At 45.3% G+C, this 20,806-nt stretch overlaps 1 protein-coding gene across 13 annotated transcripts in view; it reads right to left on the minus strand.

The window, feature by feature from the left end:
• DOCK9 (dedicator of cytokinesis 9) overlaps window positions 1–20,806 on the minus strand; it is a 283,179-nt gene that overhangs the window by 197,046 nt on the left and 65,327 nt on the right. For 6 of the 13 annotated variants that reach the window (XM_046028143.1, XM_046028140.1, XM_046028142.1 and 3 more), the window contains exon 1: window positions 19,401–19,612. The exons of 5 other annotated variants lie outside the window; for them this stretch is intronic. In XM_046028143.1, coding sequence (XP_045884099.1) covers window positions 19,401–19,559 — 159 coding nt within the window. In that variant the 5' untranslated portion in view covers window positions 19,560–19,612. Of the gene's footprint in view, window positions 1–19,400; window positions 19,615–20,806 lie in introns of those variants that run through there. 2 more of the 13 variants (XM_046028149.1, XM_046028147.1) reach the window with 2 other exon arrangements.

The following is a 20,806-nucleotide window of genomic DNA, read 5'->3' on the forward strand; positions in this document are numbered from 1 at the left end:
TATGTTTTATCATAATAATAACTTGGAAATGAACTGCTCTGCCAATGGTAAAGTTAACAGCACAAACGTTCCACAAAAAAATGTTCGAGTGTTCTGAAACCCAGTGAAACTTCATCTGTGCTAAGCCCAATCTGTACCCATTTCTCAGATGGCTTAACAGAAAGAAAATAAGGAAAGACATGTGCTCCCGCATGGGGCACTGACTCTAGAATACATCTGCTTCGGGCGGGGAAGGGGGGTTCTGCGCATGCTGAGATGCCACACGTCTGGGTAACTTAGGGAACAGACAGCAACACTTGGCTGAGGCCCCCCAGAGATGATTCCACACTCCTGACAGGCAGCCTCCACTCGTCTGACACCCTCCGTCACCCTCTCAGCCCTCCACCCGCCGGGCCCACCGCTCTGCCCTCAGACTGCTTTCCACCGTTGGCCATGCTCAGCCTCCAGGGCATGCACTCTCCCTGTCCCTGTGCTTTGTGGACCTACAGCTCAAGTAGGACACAGTGTCAAATCCTGAGCTGTCTGGAATACTTTTCGTGCATCTTCGTTATATCACAGAAAAGATGTCCATGTGAGAAGCACACTACTTTCCAACCTCACAGTTAGACGGGGCTTCGCTCCGCCTGGGTGTGGTGGCCGCCCAGCCCACCCTCTGCTAACACCACAAAGCCCTGCTAAATCCCCACAATCCTCTTTGCAAAAAGCCCAGAGGAGTTTGTCAGGCTGGGAGGCAGACGCCGGTCCGCTTTTCCAAGGTGTGCTGCACACCAGAAACACCCAGAATGTGCCCATCCCGACACTCTGCTTTTCCTTCGCACACGGTTGGCCTCCTGGGAGTGAGTCACAGATGAGAACAGCTAACACGGGACTTGGGTGGATGTTGGAGCCACGGGGCATGGGTGAGGGGACGTGTCACACAGGATGAAGAGAAAAGCCACCCAGGGCGTGGCGAGGCCGGGGCACGCACACACCTCGGCATACAAGTCTCATCTCACTAAATGAAGCAGAAGCCCGTGAAGGCAGGAACCGCCCCACCTTCATGGTTCCAGCGTGCTCCCCCTCAGGGTATCAACTAAGAGCTGATCATTTGCCCTGGCAGACAGACAAATGGAAAAAGCCTGTCACCAATTATGTGATGAGAGCTTGAAGGCCCTTTTTAACCTCGAATGCACTTACAGCACTCCTGGCTTCGGTTTCCGTCTGAATCACGCAGGCCGAGTCCCAAGCTCAGCTGCCAAAATATTTCAGAGTTTCCAACCCAAAAGACTTGGTAAAATCCATACAGGAGGGAGGTGTGTGATTCAGAGAACACCGTCTTGGTCAGCACTGCCTCCTTCTAGACTGACCTCCCTAACCCCCTTCAAATGGGCTCTTCCCAGTCTCTCTCTTACCCAATACAGTAATACCACCCTCAAAAAGAAAGTTCCAGGGACACCTGGGTGGCTCAGTTGGTTAAGCGGCTGCCTTTGGCTCGGGTCATGACCCCAGCGTCCTGGGATTGAGTCCCACATCGGGCTCTCTGCTCAGCAGGGAGCCTGCTTCTCCCTCTGCATCTGCCTGCCTCTCTGTCTGCCTGTGCTCGCTCGCTCTCTCCCCCTCTCTCTGACAAATAAATAAATAAAATCTTTAAAAAAAAAAAAAGGGGGGAAGTTCCAGGGCTGCTAATAATCCAGGTGAAACTCGGAGCACACAACTCCTTTAGATCATTCAGACTACTCTCTATTACTTACAAAAGAGTAAATGGGGAGAGGTGATGGGGCCGGCTGTCCATCATGTTGGACAATCCAAAACCATCTGTATTTGCTCATGGATCTAAGCAACCAGATTAATGTTCAGGGCTCTTATTAAAATTAGTTTATAATCTCAAACACGCAGTGAGTGGGTGGTGGAGAAAGACAGCCACCATGTCCCTGGAGGGTGAAGAGGGAGAGAGAGGGAAGCGGGGAAGAGAGAGGGAAAGGGGAAGCAGACTTGGAATCATGGTTTTCTGATATAAATCATCTAACCGCAGATAATAAACAGGGTAGATAGGAAGTCAAAGAAAGACATGCATCAACTCCCCTCTTTACTTCTGTGATAAGAAGACCTACCTCAAACTCAGAGTTTGGCATTAGAAGCTCTTATATTGTATATTTTGGAAATAAATGGCCTAAGTACTCTCTGAAAACCTAATGTGGCAATTCCCTGAGTTCCTTCAACCATCTTTCCAACTCATTACTCTTGTTGTTCACAGACTCAGAGGGTGGGTATGTGGCCTGGAACAAGGTTTGTAGATCAGCTTACGAACACACACACATATGCTAGAAGGTGGCCAAAGAGAGGATGACAAAACAACATTTTTTAATAAGAAAAGCAAAAATAGCTTTAAGGGTTTTTAAAAATTCATCTCCCAATAGAAGGAATTCTTACATGATGAACTCTCTTGCTTGTTTCAAGACTGTGTGGCTTTCCCAATTGCCTGGGCCCAGCCAAATACATGTCTGGGGCTACACTTCAGACAACATAAGCAGTCTTAAAGCTTATCCTCAATGTGTTTCTTTACATTTCTTCCTTCCTTCCTTCCTTCCTTCCTTCCTTTCTTAACAGAGGTTGATTAGAAATTATAAAAAATGAGAAAGGTTTGAACGTTCTGATGCAGCTAGAGGTTGTTTTCCAAATTAAGAGCACTACTGCCTGCTCGGCCTCTGGACAGTGCCCAGAATGTTTGATAAACACGCATCTGCAGAAACCATCAGAGTTTCTGCTTATTCTACAACACCGGTCACAAGCAGCCTGCGTCCTTCTGTTCCACAACAGCCATTCTAAAAGGTGGCTGAATTCTAAGGGTGAAAAGTGAAAATGCGTTTATCAATTTGGCAGAGAAGGGCTGGTGAAATCCTGCTCTGGTTGGTGGAAAAGAGAAGCCAAAAATCAGACAATGATGACCGCTTTCCAGGTCTGGCTAAAACGTTCAGGGCTCTGCCCATCTTTGATTCCCAATCCACCCAATTCCCTCACACCCGTACAAGATTTATAAAAGCAGGATGACCTGGTCTGACTTTAGGCTCTGGGAGGGAACACACGTAGAAGAGGCTACCTACCAACTTTGTTATAAATATGTACTGGTCCTTTTAATAATCCCTCTCTGGATTTTCTCCTTCCCTGATATGTCCTCCTTAAGACGTAGCACTCAGTTCGAAACGCAGACCCAGAGCAGGAGCAGGTCATGGACTTGAATGACAAAGTAACGTCTCAGTGCTGTTTCTTTACAAGGCCCGGTGATGAAAATCTGTAGATATTCTCAGTGCACAAGAAAGGAGCCAATCTCTCCAAAGGGAGATGCTCGGTGCCCAAGCTGATCTTTCTGGGAGCTTGGGAGAGGAACTAGAGGGCCTGCTGGTGGCAACACACAGCAAAGAGGCCCCCACTAAAAATCTCATGCCCTCCCCAATTAAACATTCAAAGTGTGCTCTAGATAACTATACACAAAAAACTCGCCTACTTGGGAAAGAAAGAAAAATGAGGTGAAAATACCCTCCTTCTATAATCAAAACAAAAGCCCAAACTCCGAGACTCCCTGGCATCCAAATCCCATTCGCTCCCCAGTTTGGGAATAAATGACAAGCCGCTCCCGAATCTTCCATCGTCACCTCGGTGCCACCGTCAGTTGGCAAACTCCCCTCCCAAATGCAAATACCTCTGGCAGATGTCATTGTTAGCTATTTATACCACGTGTGAATGTTTTAATCAGATAAGAGCCCAACATCTAGCTGAGATCATTCACACACAGAGACTGACAGCAAAAGGAAGTGGGGGTGGATTCTGGAACACTGAGTTAGGGTGGCCAAGGGGCCACCCCAAGGATGAGGGCTGTCACGGGGGTTCCACAGGCTATATGCGCAGCAGGATGAGAGCGGACAACATTTGCCCAAATATAACCTTGTCCTTGGCAGTGTCGGCAACCACCTCCCTGCAAGGAAAGGCTTTTTTCAGCTGGAGTTTTATCAAAGACGCAGACTAAACAATGATTCTAGGGCTCTGCTCTCCACGCCCATCTTACTGCTACCAAACTCATTATTGGGAGAATTATCTAAATGTGCTCTCTTATGCCTTACATTTACCCGCTATTATGAAACCACTTTCAATCACTATTAGGAAACCACATAAACTTGTTTGAAAGGTTTTATTCTAAGTAAGAGACTACAGCTACAGGTAAAACAGCTCCCCAAAACCCTTTCTTCGCAGGAAAAGCTGGAAGTGTTAACAGGTCATTGTCTCTGCAGCTTCCAAACTCCTGTTGATAATCCAAGTAGAATATATTTTCATACTGTTATCCTCTTTTGGTTATGGATAGGGATAATAAATCCAACCCCTCATCTAATAAAAGCACTTTGTGGCTTTTCCTTTCCATCTCTTTGTGATAGGAAGACAGAAGCAGCATGTACATTTTCTGCAGAAAAGTCAGAAGGCAAAGCAAGGATCTTCCTCAACACCACATTAAGGTAAACCCTGGATTAACTTTAATGGGACAACCAGCCTACGGCTTAGAGAGAAGAACTGGGGACTTCCTGACATCCAGGAAGACAGGGCCAGGGAAGGGGACCTCAGGGAGCCTCAGACATCTGCCATGAAGCAGGAGCAGGCTCTGCAGAAGTTAACAAGCTTCAGGACCCTCCCTGGCAGGCAGGGGTCCCGCCCAAGGTCCTGCACCTAACTTGTTATTTGAAATTTTCTATTCATTTTCTTAGAGAGGGGGTCTACCCTGCAGGCACTTCGGGGCCCTCTGAAAGTTGGATCTATCTCTCACCTGAAGGTTCCACAGGCATTGGAAACTCAGCAAGACCCAGAGTGAACTCCTGATCTCTCCTGTCTCTGCTCGCACACCAGCTGCACCGAAACCTGCCCCTGCGGGGCCTGCGTTAGATTAATGGCATCACCACCATCCAAGTCAGGAGACCGGGTGTTATTCCCGCTCCCTCACCCACTTCCAGCGTGCAACAGCCGAGTGAATTCTAGCTCCATAAAATATCGCTCCAGTCTAATCCTTCAATCACAGGGTTTGCCTGAGGCCTCAGATCTTTCACCCCTGGCCCCTGACTTCCCTCCACTTCCTTTCTGACTCTGACCCCACTCTGACATGAGGATGGTCTAAAATACCCAGCAACCGCTCCACGGGCTTCCAGACAGAACACGGGGGGCTGGGCACACGAGGCAGCTCTTCAAGAATCGGCCACCTCATCGCACAGGCAGCTCGGAACTTCTCTCCCTTCCCTGCACACCTCTGAATGCGCTGTTCCCTTCGGACCGATGCAGATCCACCCCAGCCCTGCCTAGACCCTGACCCCGCCGGGGTTGTGTTCATCCTTCGCACTCAGCTCAGAACCCTTCACCCTTCCTGATGGACCCTGTCACTGGTTCACATCACCCTTTGACTCTGGTGGAATCTAGCCCTTTTGTCCACTAATGTTTACTTCTGTGTCCCAAGCTAGCCCGGGCTCCCTGTTCATCTTTGCCTCGTCTTCTTCTCACTCCCCTCCCACCGAGGGGTTCTTTCATCTCTGAGTACTTTCCCACATCCCATCATGGCTTTGCTTTCACAGTTACGTTTGTTGTACTGCAAGGCAAGACGCTGTGGTTCACGGTGAGGAACACAGGGCTCTGGAACTAAGTGACTGGTCTGAATCCCGGCTGTGCTACTCACTACATGACTTTAGACAATATTTACCCCTCTCTTGGTTCCATTTCCCCAACCATAAAATAAAGGTAACAAGAGTATCTACCTCTTGGGTTGTCCTCGGGAGTAAGTAAGTCAACAGACATAAAGAGCTTAGAAGCGTGGCTGATAAGCATGCTCAGCATCAGCTCTTCCAGCCGGGGTCGGGGGTGGGGGGAGGGGGGAGGGGTGACTTCAGTCAGTGACCCATTGTCTCCCCACTCCACTGTATAAGCTCCTTCCGAAGAGCTGAGGAGACACTTAACTTGAAACCTTGCTGTGCGGGGAAGAACACTGAGCACGTCTCTTACATGTCTCTGTGAATAATAAGATGATGCTGTCGGGGCATGGGAAGCAAGAGGCACACGCAGGTCCACCTGCCGGCCAAGTTCTTCAAGCTAGCGCTATACCTCTGTTTCCAAATGCAAACCAGGCTATCGTCCATCCCCACCCCGACCACTCAACTCAGGAGAGCTATTCCAGCTCCTCGTCCTTTGCATTTCCCAGGGCGCTCTCACCAGGGACCTCATCCATGCCCATGGCATCCTTCCCTTGCTGGAACCCACGATGCTACCTCCAGCCTCAACAGTCATGGCTGGTTGATCTACAGATGATCTACACTGATCTACAGATGTCTCCATTCTGACGTGTCTAACCTCACGCTAGGGACGCCCCAAACCAAAATCCTCCTCTCCATCCCACGCCCTCAGACTCATTCCCTCAAAATGGTTCTCCCCTCAGTAGATGGCCCAGAGGTGCCCAAGGCAAACATCTGAACACTCCTGACCCCTCCCCCTGACCCCCCCTCTCGTCTAGATTTAACTATCTCTTAAATCCAGATACTTCTCTCCATCTCTACTACCATCTACCTTAACGAGGCCAACATCACTTGTCACTCTGCTGCAAGGAGCCCCCTCATCAGTGTTCCCATCTTCAGACCCTGACTCCTTTCTCCAAACCATCATTCACTCCGCAGTCTGAGTGATCTTGCTAAAACATCGATCTGACCATGTCTTTCCTTGTCTAAAACTTTCAGTAAACGGCTCTCCTCCAATTTGAAATAAAGTTCCCAAAGACCCATCAGGATCTGGTCCCTGCTTACCTCTCTAGCCCACTGGTCACCAGTATACCCCCACAGCTGTCCTCCAGCTCCATAAGGCCCCTCCAGCCTTGTGGAATTACTAACGGCTCTAGGAAGGTCTCAGCTCTCCCTCCCCGGATTTGGCTTCCTTGGTCGGTATGTCCCTCTCCCACCCCTCCACCTAGTACGTCCTTCTCTTCCTTCAAGATCCAGGTCAGACATCACTTCTACCAGGAGCATTCCCTGACTCTGTCCCAGGTGTGCTCAGAGATCTTCACGTGGTAGGGATGCTTCCGCCCATCACAGCCTGCATCCTGCTTCAGAGCTCCTACCTGCTCTCTTAGAGCAGAGACTGTATTCCCAGACATCCACTGAATATTTGAAAATTAAAGAAAAGAGGAGGAGGCATAACAAATTAAGAAATGCATATTTGGGGGCACCTGGGTGGCTCAGTGGGTTAGGCCTCTGCCTTTGGCTCAGGTATGATCCCAGAGTCCTGGGATTGGGCCCTGCATCGGGCTCTCTGCTCGGCAGGGAGCCTGTTTCCCCCTCTCTCTCTGCCTGCCTGTCAAATAAATAAATAAAATCTTAGAAAAAAAAAAAAAGAAATACATATTTGTATTTCTCTGCCCCTGTTCCTGGTACAAAGCTTCTAAAACTCTTGGAATTTCAAGAATGACAAAGGAATATCTTTTGTTACTCATAATACCCCCCATCCAACCTAATCTGACTTTATGCTAATGAGGTGACTTCAGAAGGCTGGTTGCCAGAGGAACCAACGAAGTGATGAAAGGGTTGGATCTTCCAGACCAGCCCTCTGACCCAGAGGGAGAGAAGGGCAGGAGATGGAGTTCAATAACCAATGGCCAATTATTTAATCAATCATGCCCACATAATGGAGCCTCCATTAATACCCTAAATGGAGAGGTTCCGAGAGCGTCTGGGTCAGTGAACACACAGCAGGGCCGGGAGTGTGGAATGGAATGGAAGCCCGTCACCCCTCTCGCCATACGTTGCCCTGTGCATCACTTCCATCTGACTGTTCCTGAATTATATCCTTTTCAGTTAACCGGTGATACCCAGTATTTCCCTGAGTTCTGTGAGCATTTCTAGCAAATTATCTAACCTAAGGAAGGGGTCCTGAGAAGCCCAGATGTATAGCCGGCCAGTTGGATGCAGAGGTGACAAACTGGGACTTCAGACCGGCAACTGAGAGGGGAGCAGTCTTCCGGGGCTCGGCCCTAAAAAACCGAGTCTGTACTCACTCTAGGTAGTTAGTGTCCAAACTGTTTGATGTCGGGGGCCGGGAGGAGCACCCATTTGTTGCCATAAGTGTTGTGGAGAGGAAACAGTTCTTTCCAGGGGAAGGAAGAAACAAGAAAGGTTTCCGGGTTCTCTCTGACTGCTCTTCCGCCGTCGAGGACGCCGAGAGAAGTAAGAGCCGAGTGTAACACTGAGGCTTCGACGATGCCGTCGCCTACTTCATCCGTCCAGAAAACACACAAGGAACATCAGAAGTGCACAAGGCAAACTACATGCTATATAGGACTATCACCAAGTCTGTATCTTACCATTCTGTACGTAAACTCGCATCTCAGAGACTCTGCGAGGACTTCTCCAGAGAGAAGAGGAAACGCATCAGCCGGCTACTAGCTCACATCCTCCCTCTGCTTCAGCTCACAGGTCACATCTACCTCAGTCCCTCGGATACGGGTGTTTCCTTGGCAGAGAAACCAATGTTTATTGAAATGTGCCCTCAGATAAAGCCTCTGATTGTTCACTGACATTTGAAAAAAAGTAAAGTATTCCTTTATCCAGTATCCCAGGATGGTGGTAACAAAAAATACACACAGGCGGGGCGCTTGGGTGGCTCAGTGGGTTAAGCCTCTGCCTTCAGCTCAGGTCATGATCTCAGGGTCCTGGGATGGAGCCCCACCATCTGGCTCTCTGCTCAGCGGGGAACCTGCTTCCCTCTCTCTCTCTCTGCCTGCCTCTGTGCCTACTTGTGATCTCTCTCTCTGTCAAATAAATAAATAAAATCTTTTAAAAAAAAAATACACACAGGCATATACAAATACACAAGCACACATACATCACACACAGCCATATACATACCCAAACCTTTGCACACACGTAACATGGGGGTAAGGAGGAAAACTATCTTCGGAATTCAAATAACATGTAACAGGAAAGCTAGAATCTATTCTCCATCTATTCAGACACAGATGTATTTCCTGTAGACACGAATACACTTGCTTTGGAAACTCCAGTAGTATCTCTGCTTATATTTTGCTGGGACTCATTTTGTTAGCAAAGACCGGAAATAGAAAATATGTAGATTCAAATCAAGGTTACTTGAGGATGCAGCTGCTACACTGGAATCTTTCTTTCATCAAAATGCACCAGAGAGTCCCTACAAAGACAAGTCTGATCTGCTTTATGAACAGGCTGGTTCACAAGAAAACAGATTTACAAATATATTTAACTCTACACTCAAACCTGAACACTTCACTCCTGAAGCTTTACTAATATATGCTTTATAAGACTATTTAATTCAGCAACTTAGAGAGGACAGTCTATTTATTCTACCTTAAAAATGTAGAATTTATGTTTCTCCCTCTGAATCCCTTGTTTCTATTGTTATCAAATTGCAATTGAACTGGCAGCTGGATAAGAACTTTCCCTCTGTAATGGACACAGGGCGGTACCAAAATAAACGCTAACATATAAAAGAATGTAAAATATAATAAAGGCAGTATCACAAATCAGTGAGAAAGGAATGAATGAACTCAACAAACAGGATTGGGAAAAATGAGAGTTGGAGGTAAGGAGGGAATCAAATTAGGGCCTCAACTGAACCAAGTATCCAGAAGTCAGCAAACTGCAAAGGGCCAGCTAATAAGCATTTTAAGTCAGCTACTGACTATTACAGATTTCTGTCACAACTGCTCAACCATGACACTATGAAAGGAGTCATCGACAACAATGAAAAAGTGTGTGTGGTTATGCCAATAAAACTTTATTTGCAAAAACAGGTGACAGGATCCTTGGACAAAAAAAAGCCAAATAGTAAACAAACAAATAATTCCAAAAGAAAATACCAGTAAATATCTGATTTGAGATAAGAATTTCTGAGCACAAAATAATGAGTATGAGATGAGTATAAGATGAGTATACTGAGGGGCGCCTGGGTGGCTCAGTGGGTTAAAGCCTCTGCCTTAGACTCAGGTCATGATTCAAGGGTCCTGGGATCGAACCCCACATCGGGCTCTCTGCTCAGCGGGGAGCCTGCTTCCTCCTCTCTCTCTGCCTGCCTCTCTGCCTACTTGTGATTTCTGTCTGTCAAATAAATAAATAAGTAAATCTTTTTTAAAAAATGAGTATATTGAGTATAAGGTGATTATGCTTACCATATACATTTAAATCTGTGTTAGTAAAACAAGTACTATAATGAAAGGAATCAAAAGGAAATGACAAAATGGAGAAATACTTGAAATAAATATGACAAAGGATTCGGAGCTTTCAAGTTCTATCTTTACCTCTCAAACTGGTAAAGAACGACACTGGCAATCATTTATAAAACAAGACTAGGGGCACCTGGGTGGCTCAGGTGATTAAGCAGCCAACTCTTGATTTCTGCTGGGTCATGATCTCAAGGTTGTGAGATCAAGCCCTCAGTCAGGCTCCACACTCAGCGTGGAATCTGCTTGTCCCTCTCCCTCTGCTCCTTCCCGCACGTAGCACACACTCTTCCTCTCTTTCAAATAAATAAAATCTTAAAAACAAAAACAAAAACAAACAAAAATAATAAGACAAATATACACCACTGCTGGAACATAAATGCGATCAATCATTAAGCAGTAAAAAATATGCCTTAAAGGGACTTCTAAAAATTCATTCTTGCCTTAGTAAGTTCACATTCATGAATCTAGCCTCTGAAAATATTAAAGATGCATAGAAAGATTTTTGGGTAAAGATGTCCTCTGTAATTTTAATGAATAATAACCTGTGACTAATAACAAAGAAGCATTTAAATAAATTCTAGAATATACAATGCAATGGAATATTAAGCACATACTAGTATTGTAGTGGAACATTGCGGGCATAAGAAAATCAGCGGAATAAGCATCAGAAAGGGCACCTGGCTGGCTCAGTTGATGTAGTTGGTGCGTGCTTTCGGCATGTGACTCTTGAGCTCAGGGCTTAAATTTGAGCCCCATGCTGGGTATAGAGATTACTTTAAAAAAAAATTCTTAAGGGGCGCCTGGGTGGCTCAGTGGTTTAAGCCGCTGCCTTCGGCTCAGGTCATGATCTCAGGGTCCTGGATCGAGTCCCACATCCGGCTCTCTGCTTCCCTCTCACTCTCTCTGCCTACATGTGATCTCTCTCTGTCAAATAAATAAATAAAATCTTTTAAAAAAAAATTTCTTAAAAAAAAAGGCATCAGGAATTATTTATGAAATGTCATACCATTTTTATATCTGCATAAGCAGAGAAAAATACTAGGACACACACAGTACATGTTAAGCAGTAATTATTTCTAGGTTGTGGGATTATAGTTGATTTTTCTTTTCCTCTTTACTCTTCTCTCTGTAGTCTCTAAATTCTCTCTAATAATTATTAACTATGAAAGACAATGTTACTTTTAAAAAGGAAAAGAGTTGTTGCTTCTCACTGCATGTATGAAGGGAATATAAATCAACCACTTTGAATACCTACAAAGGCTTGTGCAAAGCAACAACAGCTTTACTCATCTGTTTCTACTCAGTATTTCTGCTGCTTTCCTCTTTTAATATCTAAGAAATAGCTACCAACTCTGAAAGGGTGAAGACCTCCCAGAACAATACATTCCAGCCCCCACAATGGAACATTTCAGAATTCCCCTGGGGTATATAAGAACGCCAGTTTCCAGCAGTTGAGACAAAATTAGTGCTAATGTGAACCCTGGTATAACCATGTTATTGGCCTAACTATACAACAATCGAGGGCGATGTTATTTTGTTCATAGATAACGCCATCAGCGGCTTAATAAAGAGCAATAAGAAAGGCAGACTACTTGAAATCCCAAGGAGAGAAAACAAATTTTCTTGTCTTCCAAGTTTAAAAATCTCAAAATAACCTTTCTAGAGTCCAATTTGGCTAAACATTTATCAAAACCCTTCAAAAAACCAAATATACTGTGACCTAGCTATTCCAGGTCTAGAAATCTGTGGTGAAAACAATTTGACCAATGTTTAAAGTATATATGCAAGGATAGAAAAAAAATAAGACAATTAAAAAAAAAACAAACAGGGAAGTAAAACAGTGGGTACTGGTTAAACAAAATGTCACATCCTACAATGTAAATGTTTGTGTCCCCTCAAACCGAGTATGTTGAAACCTAATTCCGCATGGGATGGTATGTGGAGGTGAGGCCTTTCGGAAGTGATTAGGTCATGAGGGTGGAGCCCTCATAAAGCTGTTTTATGGGGCGCCTGGGTGGCTCAGTGGGTTAAGCCTCTGCCTTGGGCTCAGGTCATGATCCCAGGGTTGTCCTAGAATCGAGCCCCGCATCGGGCTCTCTGCTCAGCGGGGAGCCTGCTTCCCTCTCTCTGTGTCTGCTCTCTGCTTACTTGTGATCTCTGTCTGTCAAATAAATAAATAAATCTTAAAATAAAATAAAATAAAATAAAATAAAGCCGTTTTATAATCTGTAAGAGATTATAGTGCTCTTATAAAAGAAACCTCACAGATATCCACGGTCCTCTTCCATGTGAGGTGACAGTGAGAAGACGGCTCTCAAGGAGCCAGGAAGCGGGCCCTTACCAGAAACCAAATCTGTGGATGCCTGACTCTTGGACTTCCCGGTCTCCAGAACTGGAGAAATAAATGTTTTTATTTATAAGACACCCAGTCTATGGTATATTATTACAGCAGTCCGAAATGAACTAAGATACATCCACACAATGAAATGATGCCATTAGGACTGAGACATAAATGTATACTTATTAACATGGAAAGACATCCAGGATATATTGCGGATTATCTATAGCTAGTTATAGACTATGGGACAAAACAACATGATTATACCCATGTATTAGATTGGGTTGCCCTAATAAAACAGCACAGACCAGGTGGCTTTAACAATAGGAATTTATTTTCTCAGAGTTCTGGAAGCTGAAGTCCAAGGTTAGGATACCAGCAAGGTCAGTACCTGAAGAAGACCCTTGTCCTGGCTTGCAGCAGACAGCTTGCCTTCATGCTGTGTGCTCACAGGGCAGTGAGTTAGGAATCTCTGACTCTTCTTATAAAGTCACAGCCCTGTTGGATGGAGGCCCCACCTTTATGACTCCGTTTAACTTAATTACTTCCTAAAGACCCTATCTCCAGATGTGGTCACACTGGGGATTATTAGGGCTTCAACATTTGAATTTTGGAAGGGGCACAATTTAGTCCACAGCAACTCTAAACAGTTATGTATTTTTTATGAACCATGCTGTACATGGATGAAATTCTGGAAGGCTTTGCCTCAAAATGTTTAAATCGGTGGTTACCTCTATGTACTAAACATCAGCATGCTTAGTTTCTACAATGAATGTTAATTACCTGTTTAAAATTTAATAAATATTAATAAGGTAGTAAATTTTAATAAGCCATCGGGGAAAGGTGCAATACGCTTTCGCGCTAGTCACGCTGGCTTCACTCACAAAAAGCAGCATCAACAGAGCAGTGCAATCGCGGATGCAGGAAATGGATCCAGGAACCAGAGCAGACTGTTCCTTGAAAACATCTCCAATTTACTGCTATGATCCAAACAGGCAACAAAAACAAAATCACTGCGCATCATTAGGAAGGATATTAGAAATAAGATGGCAAACACATCCTATCCAAAGCCATTGTCCAGTGATCGGACTGAGAACCGAAGGAATGTTCTAGAAGGCCACCAAGCAGGTTTCTGCTTTCTTATACCTCAAGACGGTTCTCACAGTGCAAGAAAAAGTTATGAGGGCACATCTAAGATCATCAAGATCCAGCCTATACTTTCCCCACTGCCTCAAGCTGATGGGTATTATACAATTTTCCTTTTATCAGCTGTCACAGATTCACAACTTATGTCCCCCCTTCTCCCCCCACCTCCAAACAGACACACAAACATGCACGAGCAGAACTGCAGGCTCTTCGGAGTGAGGCAACATACCACCCTCAACTCCGTTCTCTCTGCACAGGGCACATATGCTGAATGAGAGGATTTTCAGAGCCAGGAGGTATTTTCTGTTAGGGAGGACTGTTTAGCCTGGGGAGACTGCAATGGTCTGATAAAATTCTGTACTGTAATATAGGCTGAAAACACACTGAAGATGTATAGCAAATCTTATAATTAAAAAAAAATGAAAAACTTCACAGCTTTAAGGAGATTTAAAAAAAGAGTAAACATTAATTTATAATGGGTAAGATTATCCCTTATTATCTCATCGTGTCACCAAAGAAATGGAAAACAGAAAGTGTGTTTTCTCCCCTTGTGACTTCCAGCAGTTTGCCTTCACGACCACTCTCTACCGGGCTGCTGACAGGGTCCCAGCAGCCGTCAGGGCTACAACTGAGCAACTTCTTCCACTTCAGTTCTTTTCCCTTTTTTTTAAGATTATTTTATTTTATTTTATTTTATTTATTTGACAGAGAGAGATCACAAGTAGGCAGAGAGGCAGGCAGATAGAGGGGGAAGAAGGCTCCCTGCTGAGCAGACAGCCCGATGCGGAACTCGATCCCAGGACCCTGAGATCATGACCCGAGCCGAAGGCAGCGGCTTAACCCACTAAGCCACCCAGGCGCCCCTTCCACTTCAGTTCTAATGGGCAAAAAGACAGCAGGGTACACAATAACCCCACAGCTCCTCGGGTCTTCCACCGACATGTTAAGAAGGGGAGTATTAGATTACCGACTTGAGTAAAACAGGTTAGGTGCTAGTCAATAAGGCTGGACCCATCACAGACCCTCACAGACTAGGAAAAAGGGGATTTAGTGTCCGCTCCTGCTGCCCTCCTCACGGAAGGTGACTGGGCTGAGCTGTGCTTTCCTATCACCTTTCCTGCCCAACAGGCCCTGTGAGCTCTGCGGGCCCTTCCCAGACAGGGACATGGCTTCCTCGTACGCCAGTGCTCAGCACACAGAAGCATTCAAGGTTGTGTCTGGAATGAGCTGAACTAATACATTCAATTACTTAGAAAAAGAGGATGTTAGGAAAAATCTATACTCGGGAAATAGAGACTATCCTAACTCAGCCTCGCCCTCCGTTGCGGTAGGATTGCTAGTCAATATTTAAGTGTGGTACAGCTGAAATTCAGTCAGTCCCCAGAAGCCAGATAAGCCCATTTCCCAGTGTCCTACCCACCATGGGGCTGATTCATGCCGTTCAGATATAAAAAGAACCTCCTGTACAAGAGCCCACAGCTGCAGTCTTACAAAGCTGAAGTCTACACTAGAGACATCTGATTTTGGCTTCAGAGCCAACCTTAGTGATCCTAAAAATACTTTTTCTTCACTATAAAGGTCTCTATTAACTTATTAATTCATACTCTGCCTTGTTGCAAAAGGATTTAAAATGACATAATAATATGAAAAATAAGATAAAAGCTATTTAATAAGCAGATGAGGAAAAGCAGATGGTGATAAAATAGTAATATAGGAAAGTAAGAAGCAAAGTTTAAGGGCAATTTAAAAAAAAAAAAATCACCATGGCACCTGGGTGGCTCAGTCAGTTAAGCCTCAGACTCTTGGATTATGCTCAGGTCATGATCTCAGGGTCATGAGGTCAAGACCCTCCCCCCCCACAATAGGGCTCTGTGTTCAGCAGGGAGTCTGCCTGAGATTCTCTCCCTCTGGCCCTCCCCCCCCCCACTTTCTCACTCTTTCTCCCCAATAAATTTAAAAAAAAATTTTTTTGAAAAAGCCTATATATCCATTAGGATTGGGTCACATGTTTGGATCGAAGCTCTCTCTACCAGTCAACTGAAGAGGGAGCTGGGATCAGTTACATGAATCTTAATGTATATAAAATACAAAGCAGTTTCTCAAAAAAAGCATAACCATTCAGAGTATAGAGAGAAGAAATTTACTTCTGGGCCCCTCATAGAGAGAACACCAAAAAAAATAGAAATAATTATGATAATAGCTAATAATTAGCACTAACTTCTATACAAAACACCATCCTAAAGTCTTTAGACGTATTCACTCATTCAGTAACCCTATGAGGAAAATATTGCTGTTATCTGCTTTTCATTAAGTGCAGATCCATTTCATTACTCATTAATAATGAAACTGAGGAACAGAGCAGTCAAGTAAATTGCCCAAAGCCACACAGCTAGCAAGTCGTGGATCTGGGATTTAAGCCTGGCAGGATGACTCCAGGGAAGGTCCTCTTTGTTTGTTTTTAAGACCTTATTTTTAAGTAATCCCTACACTCAACACGAGGCTCGAACTCATAACCCTCAGGAGCAGCATGATCCACCGACTGAGCCAGTCGGGCACCCCAGAATCAGCACACTTAACTGCTACACCGCCCCCCCCATCATGCCACTGGCTGATCCAAAAGCAAATGAGCAATGCCTTCAGTAAAACCCTCACGGCAGACATCACATTCATAAGGATGTTCCTATGATGCCCTTCCATGAGGCCAAGAGGAAAGCACAAAGCTTAGTTGAGGAGCAATTCCACCGACGCCAAAATGAGGCAGTCCGCCCAGGGGGGCTTCTGACACATGGACAGACATGTGGGCTATTCAAGTGTCTCTCAAAGACTGGGCGGCCTCAAATCCTAATGTTCATGATATCACTCCTCTTCCTCCATAAGACTTAGCAGGCACTGAGGCGCCAGGCTGGGGGTTATGCCCTCGGAGCAGGTGAAGTAGCGCTCTGATCTGGAGACACGTAAAGCAGAGCCACAGGCTGGGAACCACCTGAGCTGGAGGAAGGACAATTAGCAGCCACCCTACTAACCAACCAAGGTCAGCAGGCCCACATCTGCCTGAAGAGCAGGTCAGCCTACCTTTGTGTGGAGGGGGCTCACGGAAGTACCATCGGGCAGGGCTCCCTTAAGAAACCAAACCAAAGGATGAAGGCCCTGAAATGCCTGTGCCCTGGGATAGGTCTAAAAAGAACTAGTCTGGACACTGTCCAAAGATCATATCATCAACTGTCAGTCATGACCACAGCAGACCCATGGGATGTTTGGCCTTGGACCACATAACTTCTCGGTACAGGTGCAGGACAGAAGGGTTGAAAAGTATAACTCTAGTGGACATTACTGAAAATGAGCCAGTTATTGTTTGGGGGGAATGACAAAAATGTTTGAAAAAAGACTTTTGGTTTTAGGACAAGTGATTGTAACCTGAATTCTCAACACCCTCTCGAAGTTCAAGTTCAGGACCATAAAACCATTTCATTGGAATTCACCCATTAACTGAACACTTAGTACAAATCAGACACTGTTCTAGCTGTTAGGACAGAACAGCAAACCAAACAGAAAAAAATCCCAGCCATCAGAAAGCTTATTCTTTATGGTTCTGTCATTTGTTAAAATTAGGCAAAGCTCTGTGAAGGAAATATGCGACCACTGTTCTATTCTTGCTATTTTATTGTCTAAAATTATTTTAAAATAAAGTTAAAAATTTTTTTAAAAAGAAAGCTTATTCTTACTGTAAGTATGATAAGTAATACTACTAACTACTATCACTATACTTGACTAACTGTACGTCAGGTGGAGATAAATGTTAGGAAGAAGCTATGGCAGGGAATCAGAGAAGGGTGTGCCGGGGGTGCTACAAGATTATACCGGGGGTCAAAAAAGCCTCACTGGGAAGGGAAATTGGAGCCAGCCCTGGAGTAGGCCAGAGGTGCACCAGGTAATGCCTGGCTGGAGGGTCCAGCAGGAGAGAACAGCAAGGGAAATGAGGAATGAGGAGAGAGTGAGAAGAGAATGGGGGTGGCCAGGAGAGGCAGAGATGGCAGATGTAAGGATGGAACTGGAGGCCACAGGAAGGATTCTGGATCTGATTCTGAGTACAGGAGTGACCATCAGACTTTCCTTTTCAAAGGGTCACTGTCTGCTGAGTGAGGGGAGGGTCAAGGGTCAAGGGCAGAAGCAGGGAGAGCAGTGGGAGGGAGAGGTTGCAACCTTCCACCCACAGCGCCTGGGCCACATACATGCATGCAGGCAAGGGCAGCGGGCACCTGACCCAATCATAGGAGCACCTTCAAACTCCAGTCCTGGCATGCCGACAAAGCCCCCGGCAGGCTATTACTCCCTCATGCAACAAAATAAAAAGAAAAACAAGCAGAGTCTCTCAAAGATGGGTTAACCCGAGACAAGTCAGTGTGACCTGAGGGAGCAGAAGCGGGCGGTCTGGGAGAGATGTTGCCATTACTGGCCCAGCAGTCCTGAGACTGTCAGGATTATGGATTACACCTAATGGGGGCAGACTCCGTAATGAGCTAGTCCTTCTAATCTGACACCAGTTGTTCTCAAAAGCCTATTCCAAAATACATTAGAGTCTAAAATATTTAATAGTTAATACAGCCCCACTTAAGTTCCAAACCCACACATGAAACTGCCTTCCAAAATGCATCTGGTGCTCAAATGATGCTCTTTTCCCTTCCTCCCAAGTGTTCGGAAAGCTAATCTCACAGAAGACCCTCTACAAAACGCATCCTCTCTTGGGTTCCTGCAAGGCCGGGGTGACCTGATCTGATCCTGGCGAGCCTGTGGCCCGCCAGCACCCCCTTGCCCTGTCGGAGGGCAGCCTAACAACCAGGAACGGATTCGGGGTTTCCACACAACTCGCCCTCACCATACCGAGTGGCTGCTGGCCAGACTCACACACAGAAACTCCCACATGTGTTATTCTCACTCGTTTTGACAAAAAGCTGTGATAAGAACAGAAGGGAAAATGGCAAGGCATCCTGAGGGAAGAGGAGACCCATATGCAGCTTCCTCACCAGCCCGGTGTTTGTGAGAAGGCCACGGACGGGCACACCCAGCTGCGACCTGACACCTCCTCGAGCATCACCGTAAGGGGAGCTTCCTTGCAGTCTCGAGAGCCTTCGCCCAAAAACATTATAAATAGCCAAACTTAAAACAATAAAACTATAAATATTTTTCTCGCGCCCATTACAGTTTTTTTTCAGGCTCCCTTTAAATTTCTCCCCCTGATGGGAGGACTGACCACAAGCCATTAGCAAGAAAATTTCGCCGAGGAAAAGACGAAGACGTAAAGGAACTGAATAATTCACTATCACTGGTAGAGGGTTCAGTATAGAAAACCCTAAATACACACTTTGCCACACATTATTTCTGAGACTATAGACCAAAAACACAGGCGCTCATCAAGCTAACTTAGAAAACTAATCTGTAATCAATTAGCTTACTCCGGCTCCTCTCTCTGTACATACTAAAGCTTTGGTGAATGCATGGCACTCTCTCACATACAAACAGGCACCTCATAATTAAACTTAAAGCCACTTAATTACCCATGTATGCACCAGGCTAGAAATATATACGCATGCTGCAGTAAATAAATACATCTGCTTTATAAGTAAAGACAAGTTTATTCTAACACCATCAAAGTCCTTGTTAATTAAGCAAGACAGCATTTACCAGACAGGAGATCAATAGTTCTGAATCTTCTTTTGTCCAATGGTATGCTGTATAGTCAAGGGCATTATTCTCTCCTTGCTGTTTGCACATATAAGCACAGTTTCTTTCAAAAACGGTGCGGATGCCTTTAAACAGAATGACACTAGTAGTGCAACCCATCCCCAAGGTGTGGATGTTCCGATTTCTAGCAATCTCTACTCCATCTCCACATCATCTTCCCTGGCTCTTCTGAGCAGGCTCCCACTGAACCGTCTTCATGACAGGCAGTTGCCGGCACCAGAACAGAAGGGAAGCTCCGAGCTGTTGCACTAGAATCTGCTCCTGCCCAACTGCCTGACCAAAAAAAAAAAAAAAAAAATCCCAGCTCCGAGTGTCAAACAGGAGGGGTGGTGCAAAAACCAGATGACACACCTTGGATGCACCAAAATCTTTAAAGTGTCGTTTTTCCAGTAGATTGCTTCCCTGTTAATACCGAAGAACAAACAAGCCGACGCTTTACATGTGGTTACTGGAAAACTGCCGGCTCCCGTGATTTGCTTAGGATTGTTCTGAATCTCAGAACCTGCCCAAAATGAAAAAATGGTGCCAGACAGCCACCCTGCTGCAGATGCTGCTGGAAGGCACAAAGAATGTTCATCTGCTGCAAGGAATCACTCTCCCAGAATGCTCAGCCCAGCATCTATATTAGCAAACATCTCTTTCCTTGACCTAAATATGCTGTTTGTTTAATCCTGCATCCGTGAGGAACAGAGAAGCAAAAAGGAAAAAAAGCCCCAAAATGAGAGAAATCACTAAGATGACTGCTGCTATGGAAACATGTATAAGCCCACTTCAAACAACCTTTTGCATGTGTGGGTAACAGCTTGCTGACAGCAAATCCCAGGGGAACACAAAATTGCTGTGTCAATCTCGACTTCTGCCCACTTCCACTCCGCCAGAGAGAGGGCTAGCAAGTTTGCACTGCTTAATAGGATTCTCCCATCTGTGGTACCCACAGATGCAAATGAGAACATGCATAAAGAGTGACCCGATTGGGCGGGACATACACCTTCTGAAGCAGGGCTCTAGGACATGATGCTAAACACGCACTGAAGTCCCTCAGTCAACAGGGTTATTATTTGGGATGCAGAAGGAATCCAGGTCCCTCCACTACAGAATGAACGCATTAACTCCCTACTACCTCTGTGTGTCTTTGGTGAGGGCTAATAGGGAAGCATGTCACTGAAAGAACACTAAGTTGACTCTTGCATTTTCCTCCTAAAGAATGAAAAGTAAGTTACATGAAATCACTATGATGAACACAGGAAAACCCCTCCTATCCATAACATGCATCTAGAAAAAAGTTAAGATCTGTTTTGAATTCTCCCTTATTTCACAAGGCAACAGATGGTTTTCATTTTCTATCT

This window comes from Meles meles, chromosome 14 (assembly GCF_922984935.1).
Source record: "Meles meles chromosome 14, mMelMel3.1 paternal haplotype, whole genome shotgun sequence".
NCBI lineage: Eukaryota > Metazoa > Chordata > Mammalia > Carnivora > Mustelidae > Meles > Meles meles.